Below are 8,937 nucleotides of genomic sequence, written 5' to 3'. Positions count from 1 at the left end.
ATGGGATGATATCTTTAGCACAAGCTGACCAATGTCTTCTCCTTGCAGATGTGAGTTAGTGCAGCTGGGCATGCCGCAGGGTATGAAACCAGAACTCAGTGCCCATCCCAATGCTGGGTTGACTGCAAGGTTCAGTTTCTTCAAAGGTGAGTGTCAGTACTGATATAATGACCAGAGACATAACCTTCAACAGTGAGACAACCTTTGCACAATGAATATTTTAACTTCCTAGGAAGATATGTCGAATTAAGTCACACTATAATTATATTTAGGCACGTGATCATTTAACAAAGATAAATGAATGTGATTCAGGCTGAAAAACAGAATCTTTTGTTCATTGAGACACACAGGACAGTTTAATACAAATTAAGTATAATTAGCAATTAAAATTTTTGAATGTTTTCCATTAAATATTTTAACAATTGACTTTTTTTCTTTTTTTAATTTTGGAGACATTTCTCTTTGTAGCCTCGGCTGTCCTAGAACTAGGCTCTGTAGACTAGGCTGGCCTCAGACTTACAGAGATCCACCTGCCTCTGGCTCCTGAATGCTCTAACTAGAGACATATATAATCATGCACAGCTATTGGTTGACTTTTTAAAGTGTATTAGTTAGGGTGTCTTAGTTAGGGTCTTACTGCTGTGAACAGACACCATGACCAATGCAAGTCTTATAAAGGACAACATTCAATTGGGGCTGGCTTACAGGTTTAGAGCTTCAGCCCAGTATCATCAAGGCAGGAACATGGCAGCATCCAGGCAGGCATGGTGCAGGAGAAGCTGAGAGTTCTACCTTTTTATCTGAGGGCCGCTAGCAGAATACTCACTTCCAGGTAGCTAGGATGAGGGTCTTAAGCCCACGCCCACAGGGACATACCTACTCCAACAGGGCCACACCTTCTAATCCTGCCACTCCCTGGGCCGAGCACGTACAAACCTCCAGATGAGCCATAGATTAAAAATTCACAAGATACAGTGGCACACACTTGTATTAAAAACATGGAATCGGGAGGATTGCTCAAGAGGCCAGACAGGTTGACACAGTGAGTCCCATGCCAGTCAACGATATATAGTGAGAAAGCCTATGATCATATAAGAACCAAGTCGACAAAGCCATTTATCATAGGCAATAACAAGTTGACAAGACACGAGGCAATGTGTGAATCACACTGGGAGATCTAACTATGCATTGTAACATCACAGGGAAAGATATAAGAGGAGCTAGGGTTTAGTTAAAGGCAGACAATTGCTACTAGGGAACAACCAACTTCTAATGTATGCTTAGATCTATCTTGAGAACAAATCTGCATAGTGGGATGAAAAAACAGTAAGAGGAAAGCAACCATGATTTAACCAATAGCTTCATGGAGACTCGGAGGACAGCCTTCACAGTGGTCCTCACTGCACTGCAAATAGCTCCTGTTGGCCAAGTGTACTTAAAAGCCTGGAACAGGCTGTGCTGAGGCTTCACCTCTGCAGCTTCCACAGATTTTCAAAGCAGTTTCTACGATGCGTTTCATTACTTCCGAGTTTTCACTCTGTCTCTTGGGGAAACTTCTTGACTTTGATGTATCTGTGCTATATCTACCCTTCCAGGTTCAGCCTTTCTAGCTTTAAGACTTAGGAAATCTGTAGGAACCTCTCTTACCTGACAAACGTAAATAGTTGGTTTAACTAAAATCTTGGCTTTTCCCACAGTGAAAATTTTCTTTCAAAATTTAATCATACTCAATTGCAAGATGAGCCAATTTTTTGATATCAGAAGGTTCACTAGTAGACCTTGCCATCAAAATACATCCCTGGATTCAGCTGGGTCCTATCGTGCTTCCTGGGGAGCAATGGACTTCACCACTGGGAAACATTACTGGGAGCTGGATTTGAAGGACTGTGAGCACTGGGCTGTAGGGGTCTGCAGCAATGTCTGGTTATCGAGGAGCCACAAAAAGATTGGATCTAGCGGTGCATTTCTTCTTGTGTGCTTCAAGGAGGGTAATCACTCCAGTCTCTTCACCACGTGTCCAGTATCTCACCACTACATAGAGAAGCCAACAGGCCGGGTTGGCGTGTTCCTTGACTGTGAGGGTGGATGCATGAGTTTCCTGGATGTAGCCAAGGGTTCCCTCATACACAGCTACCATCCAGAAGCTTTCAGTCTCAGAGTCAGGCCTTTTTTCTCCACTGTCTACACACGATCATAGGATGCTGTAATCTAGTATGTTAGTGCTTCCCCAGTATTTCTATGGTAATGTGTCCTCTATTGTGATTAAATATTAAAATGATATTAAATGTAAAAGATGGGTGACTGCTTGTTTCTCTGTGGTCCACGTGCACCTCCGAGAACACTTAACTCTCACAGTGGTTATTGCTTTTAGTTTGCCTTTGCATATTTGTGAGAATTACTAATAAGAATCTTGGATCTACTGTAGACCTAGTGTTGAAAGATAAAAGTTTTAAAGTTGCCCCCCTAGACACAAAGTTTAGAGCAGAAAAAAAAAAAAAAAAAAAGAAAACAGGTTGGGCCCCAGAATTGTATGTTCCAAAAAGCCTCTCCTAGGGCTATAGAGTGGATAATTACATTGGCCAGCTCAACAGCTTTCTCCCAGAAACTAGCTGACCATAAATCTTAGAGAACAATCTTGAGAAGCAGGAAACAACTTCTCCTAGGAACTAGCAGACCATGAAGTTAAACAATCTGAGAAGTAAGAGACAGCTTCTCCTAGGAAACAATCTGGGGAGACAGAGAGTTCTTCCTTGTGATTTTTCACTTTCATTCTATGGCGCCACCCCTGCCCCCTCGGGTTGTGGTTTCTCCCTTTAAATACCTCTTCTCCCAGCCTCTTGGGGTCGAACTCCACTGCCCCTGCGTGGGATACGAGTCTCGACCCCAGTGCACTGGTTGCTATCGATAAACCTCATGTGATTACAACAAGGATGGTCTTGTGTGAGTTCTTGGGGGGTTGCGTCATCCCGAGACTTGAGTGAGAGTCTCCCCACTCCGGGGGTCTTTCAGTGTAAGGCTCCAAGTGAATCTTAACTACTGGGAGACCCCCTTAAGTAAGACACAGAAAGCAAGAGGTTTATTTTTCCAGTGTGTTGGGGTCGACCCTCAATCAGTCCCTCTTGGCGAGTGACTAGAAGGTGACCCCGAATGGCTATAACAAGCAGTTTTTATACTTTTTAGGGGTACAGGTTACATCAGCAAGGTTACAGTTTAAACTTATTGACTAAGCATATCGACCTTTGAATCTATTGGCTAGCAAGCATATGAAATGCATTCGAATTCTATCTGGGACCAGAGGGTCAGGTGACTATCAGTCAGTACATTCTGTGGTTTTTCAAGAATGTCCCTGCTTCTCCCAAGAACTGTGGATGGAGAATGGAACTTTGCCTAGCCTTGACCTGAGGTGAGAAGCTGGTACTTGGCCTAATCTTCACCTGAGGTGGTGAGTGAAAGGCTGGCAAAAGCCTCTAGGGTCCTTCACAGGAACTCTATAACCTACCTACTTTCTTACACTTCAAGAACTAGGGTCCTTCACTAGAACCCTTACGTGCGCTCAGGACATAGTGGATTCCAGCACCATTATGTGATCCTAACAGCAGTGTCAGGCAGAGCCACAGAGATGCATAGTAGATAGATTTGATCAACAAAAGCTTGAATCCCTATTTGAACTAAAAAAATAAAATTTACCATCTGGATAGAAAAATAACAACAACAACAACAAAAAAAAAAACCAAAAAAAAAAAAAAAAAAAACCACCCAAAAAACCAAACAAACAAACAAAAAACCTGAACGGGCTCTCATCATTCAGGGAGAAAGGACTTTTTTCCTGGCTAAAAGGAAAGTGAATTTCATCCTCTTCACTTCCTTATTTTTAAGCGGTTTTATATTAGGAACACATTTTGAAAAAAAAGTCAATTAATTGTCCTTACTGACAGTCAAAAGCTTCCCTTTTCTGGAAACCTCTCCTTGCTCATTTGCAAGAGAAAAACTCAGTGTCCTATGCATCTAAAAACACTGGGAGAAGTAGATTAGAATGCCCATCAAAGGCAACTTTCTTTCATCATTCTAGATTTTCAGAAACGAATTCTCAAATTTTTGCCTTTTTGCTTAGGCGGTCTGGTTCCCTGCCTTTCTCCCGTTGTTCCCAAGGGCATAGTATACGTTACACTTCTTTTTTTTTTTTTCTTGGAGCTGGGGACCGAACCCAGGGCCTTGCGCTTGCTAGGCAAGCACTCTACCACTGAGCTAAATCCCCACCCCTCTGAGCTAAATCCCCACCCCTTACACTTCTTAATATCACAACATATAGACCAGATTTGACCCTATTGACCACTTGGTTGTTCATGTATAGTTAGACTTGTGTGATGCCTCGGCTCTAACCAGAATATTACATGAAGGAGGGTACAGATACTGCATAATACTGCAAATATTATTTTAGAAAAAAACTAGACTGACCAATAATCAAAAATCATGCAATTCAGTAAGATTTCAAAACACAGAAACATTAAGCTCAAGGGGCATGAGGTGTTTTGTATTCCTAATGCAGTCATTTCTATTAGAAAAAGAGACAACAAATGTTGGGGTTGCCTTTATATCATGTACAGAATGATGGAAAATCTTTAATTTCCTTCATCTGAAAGTTTACATTTCAGTCAAGACATCACTTTTGATACATCTACACTATAACAAAAAACAAAACAAAACAAAAAAAAACCTTAAAGAAAACTACCAAACTGATTTGCAGAGAGACTGTACAAGTTTGCACTCCGATCAGCAGGAGAGGAGCGTCCTCCTTGTTCCTCATCTTTGCCAGGATGAACTGCAACTCACCTGAGTTTTGTTTTTTTTTTGTTTTTTTTGTTTTTTTTTCACCTGAGTTTTTTTTCAGCCATTTTGATAAGATGAAATCCAAGTCATTTTAGTCTGGTAACTAAGGATGCTGAACATTTAAGTGCTTCTCAGCCATTTAAGATTCATCTGTTGAGAATTTGGAATGGGTCTGTACCCCATTTCTAAATTTATTCTTTAAAATTATTCACTTTACATCCCACTCACCACTCCCCTCCTGGCAATCCCATCCCCTGCCACTTCTCCTCTGAACAGGTGGGGTCCCTCAGGGTATCCTCTTACCCTGGCACAAGTCTCTGAGAGGTTAGGGGTTTCCTCTCCCACTGAGATCCCTCTTCTTCCTTCCCTTTAAAAAAAATAAACCTTTTTTCTCCATCATTACATTTACTTACTTTGTGTGTATATCGAGGTGTGCCGTGTTATACGTATGGAGGTCAGAGGACAAGTTGTTTTTCTTCTCTATGTGATTCTTGGGGACTCCACCCAGTCAGGCTTGACAGCAAGGGCCTTATTTTGGAGCAGGTGCTCACTAAGTTATCCAGTCTGGGTTTCAGTTTGTTTTTTTTTTCTTTTTAAGATTTTGTTTTGTTTTGACTGTTGCCGTCACACAGGTTAACTCGGAAGACAAGGGTGCTTTGGCTAAGCTGGTGGAAGCTTTAGGACCAATTATAACCACAGATATGAGGAGATCCGCTGCCTCTGGGAGGGGGCAACATCCTTGGTCCTAAGTCTGTGGCTCGCATTGCCGAGCTGGGAAAGGCAAAGGCTAAAGAACTCCCCACTAAGCTGGGTTAAATGCACACTAAGTTCTGTGCATAAATATAGTTACAAAGTTAAAAAATAAAGAAATGGGTGGGGAGGGCTGGACAGATATGATGAAGGCATCGTGGAACAGTTTCACAGGGAAACTTGACAATGTGCACAATTGTGCTAACTAGGAGACCGACATTTGTGCACTGAGCTCACAAACTTTGAAAACTCAATTTCCATGTAAGTGGAACAAAACATATACCAGGGCGCTCTGGTTCATCTTCTGACACAAAAAGAACTGAAGAAATATTTGCAACTGAATGTTTATTGCAGCACTCCCAAGCAACCAGTGCTGGATGAATAAGGAAAGAGTTCATAACCAATAATTATGATCGCACTCATTGTGCTTAGTCTGTAAAGTTGTATCCTCAGCTCACCCATAACCTTCCCAGAATAGAACACTATGTCATACATTAACATAGAGCCTTCAAAAGGTATACACAAGGCTCAACTCTGCAGGCCATACCAGATGCTGTCCTGTCCACTAGACAGTGTAAGAGGGACACAGCCAGGGCCATGCAGACCCCATCTCAAACATCCCAGTACTAATACTCTGTATTTGCTTCTTGTGTCTGCTTTTTCTGGACATCACCACATCTAGTTTTCCTTTACAAGAAGTCTCCTCTCACTGGCCCTAAAAAAGAAAAACAGGTATCACATCGCTGCCAACTTTAAAACAGAACACAACAATCCACTTTTTTAACGGTCCATCTCAGAAGCCAGATCCGTAATTATATTTTTTCAACAGGAATTCAGATTCGGGATAGGATCATCATAGATCGGACCGGTGACTTTATGCTCTGCAGAAAAAGGAAACAGAGCACCACTCACATGCATTCCTGCTCCAGGAGCTTCCCAGAGGACGGGCATCTCAATGGGCTGGCATTCACTGCTGGCAGAAAGAAGTACCATGACGTGCCAGGAGTAAGAACTGCATAAAAAGAGACAAGACGACGTCACTTAAACAGTGTTCCTGTCTCAGTATTCAGGACATCATCTTTGGGATACATTTCATCACTGTTCAGACCAGTTATGTCTCGTACTATGCACTCACTGCAGTCATTGCAAATTAAAAAGGCAAGAGCAGGAAAAGCACCACTGCTTGGCCAGCACTATTTCAGAATACATTAGCATACAGGAAGCTGATTCTTATTTCACAAGGGTGAAAATATATGCTGACGAAAATATAATCTAGGTTTCTACACACCTTTTAAAGGAATCAGGTTTTAATCAAGTTACTGTCTGTTACGAATTTTCTTTGAAGCTTTGGGCTCCCCTCCATCTAATGAAAAGAAGCAAATTTTAAGCATCACACACCACTTCTTATTGCTCTGATACTTCAATTTGAAAACTAAGCTATTTCACCCTTACCTAGTATCTTTTTGCAAGTGCTTTGACGATGAGAAGAATGACATTGTCACTGTCCTTGAAAAGGATTCACGTGCATATAATCGATTGTCTCTTGGATGTCACTGGTACCTTCCAAACAGCACAAAAGGCCTAGCATGTTTTTCTGCAAATCCTGCTGTGTTAAGAACCCACCCAAGCTGGGACTTAGCAGCCAGACCGCCCAGTCCCAATCTCCCTGGGGCCTAAGATCCTGTCCTGGTATTCCTTTAGCTGCTATGCATTTCCCCTAGGAGGTTCACACCAGTACCCTAAGCTCAAGTCTCAGAGGCTGCTCCGCAGAACCCGAGCCTCCAAATTCATACTGCGCGCCCACATTTCGCTTGGTCAACCGGCCAACTAAACCACTCACCCTTGAGTGCAGCACAGCTTCCGTGGATCGAGATCGAGGCTGCCCCTCCCTCTCGCGCCGATTGGACGGGAGAGCACGTGGAGGCGTGGCTTTCCTGAAGCTACGCGTGGTTATTTGCTGTGGGTCTTTTTTTTTTCCCCCCCGAAGCCAATCGGGGGCGTGGTGGGCGCCGCCGGGCTGCGGCTTGCCCGTCGGTGTCGGCGTGCTCTGTGGCTGGCTCGCCGCCAGCTATCTTACTAGTCTAGCGGGCAGCTCAGTTCTACTGGGCGGGGGAGTGGCGCCAGAATTCAAACGAACTGCTGCAGTTGGAGGCGAGGTCACCTCCTGCTTCCAGCCTAGTAGGCCTGGACGGTCGGCGGCTGGGAGTGGTCATGTCCTCACCCTAACTCTTAACCCCTGTGGCAGCAGTGCTGCTGAAGGGACCCCTGGGGACTGAACCGTGTAGGCAAAAACCGAAAAGGCCTGGGTTTATACCGCTTGTCTGCAGAGGGCCATGCTGTCTGGTGCAGGCTATCCAATGCCTCTTGGCGTCCAGCCAGGTCCAACCTCCATCTCCAAACACCCTGGCTACCAGACATTAGGGACAATTATACTGTCAATATCCTGAGAAGTTAAACATTCCATTTCACAGAAGAGGCAGCAAGTCAAAAGCCAATTGGCCTAAGGTCACACAGCTGTTTGCTATTTTTAAGTTTCTCCTTACTAAATTATCTGCAGGAAAAAACAAACTATTTCAAACCTATTATTTCAAACGTCAGACATAAAATTCCAAGTAATGCATCAGTAATCTGTATGTCCGAGGGAATGAATGAATACACATAACTACATTTGGATCGTTTAGCATTTGGAAACTCGGGTCTTTATTTCGTTGTTTTTTTCTCTAAAATATTTGTGCATTTGCTGTCAGTTTACAATGTGTGAGGAGCACCTCTGGTTTCGTGCGTTACTCTTTATTTGGCTGAATGCAAAATTACTAGCCTTATATCTGCTCTTTCACTGTATTGGTTATGTACAGTGCAATGTAAATATTCCTCACATTGCTTTTAAAAGGACTTCAGTAAACGAGGATATAAACAAGTAAATGTCCTCATATCTTTGGCAATCTCCCAGTACTACTCTCAAGTGGTAACCATTATTGACAATCTTTGAAATTTCAAAGCATAAAAAGTCTATGTACAAGTTTCATATTGTGTGATCTATACATATGCTCTGGTGCAGCTAACTTTTCACGAATACACTGAACATTTTCCCATGTCAGTGTATAGAGATGACATTTTTATAGTCAGCATGACATGCAGCGTTTTGTTGGATGCATTGATTTATTTAATTGATTTCCAATTGTTCACTATTGACAACAGCACACAACAATACTAGTAAAATTAAATTAAAAGCAGACACCCAGGGCTGTTACACAGAGAAACCCTGTTTCAAATAAAAGAAAAACAAAAACAAAAATAAAAACTGAGGCAGAGGCACTGCTCAAGAGACCAGTGTGGTCCACAGAGCAAGTTCCAGAACAG

The 8,937-nt window shown here is 42.7% G+C and overlaps 1 protein-coding gene, 1 long non-coding RNA gene and 1 other non-coding gene across 6 annotated transcripts in view; 1 reads left to right on the top strand and 2 right to left on the bottom strand.

The window, feature by feature from the left end:
* The window catches only part of LOC116908228 (tripartite motif-containing protein 43B-like), a 6,171-nt gene extending 3,925 nt beyond the window's left edge, over nt 1–2,246 (top strand). Inside the window, exons 2-3 of the mRNA XM_032911493.1 lie at nt 49–146; nt 1,698–2,246. Coding sequence (XP_032767384.1) covers nt 49–146; nt 1,698–2,197 — 598 coding nt within the window. The 3' untranslated portion in view covers nt 2,198–2,246. The remainder of the gene's footprint in view (nt 1–48; nt 147–1,697) is intronic.
* Nucleotides 2,247–5,905: 3,659 nt separating this feature from the next.
* LOC116906825 lies at nt 5,906–7,511 on the bottom strand. 4 transcript variants are annotated; one of them, XR_004388776.1, is made up of 5 exons: nt 7,418–7,511; nt 7,030–7,137; nt 6,866–6,940; nt 6,490–6,589; nt 5,906–6,292 (listed from the first exon to the last, which is right to left on the bottom strand). It is a non-coding gene; the product is annotated as an uncharacterized LOC116906825 (long non-coding RNA). The 4 variants fall into 4 exon arrangements; XR_004388774.1 differs by having other exon boundaries at nt 7,030–7,183; nt 7,418–7,456; XR_004388775.1 differs by having other exon boundaries at nt 7,030–7,180; nt 7,418–7,442.
* Nucleotides 6,368–6,439, bottom strand: LOC116908355. Its single transcript, XR_004388905.1, has one exon. It is a non-coding gene; the product is annotated as a small nucleolar RNA SNORD50 (small nucleolar RNA).
* Nucleotides 7,512–8,937: the final 1,426 nt, after the last annotated feature.

This window comes from Rattus rattus, chromosome 8, assembly GCF_011064425.1.
Source record: "Rattus rattus isolate New Zealand chromosome 8, Rrattus_CSIRO_v1, whole genome shotgun sequence".
NCBI lineage: Eukaryota > Metazoa > Chordata > Mammalia > Rodentia > Muridae > Rattus > Rattus rattus.
Note: the sequence above shows the minus strand (reverse complement) of the source record. Positions and strands in the feature narration are given on the sequence as shown.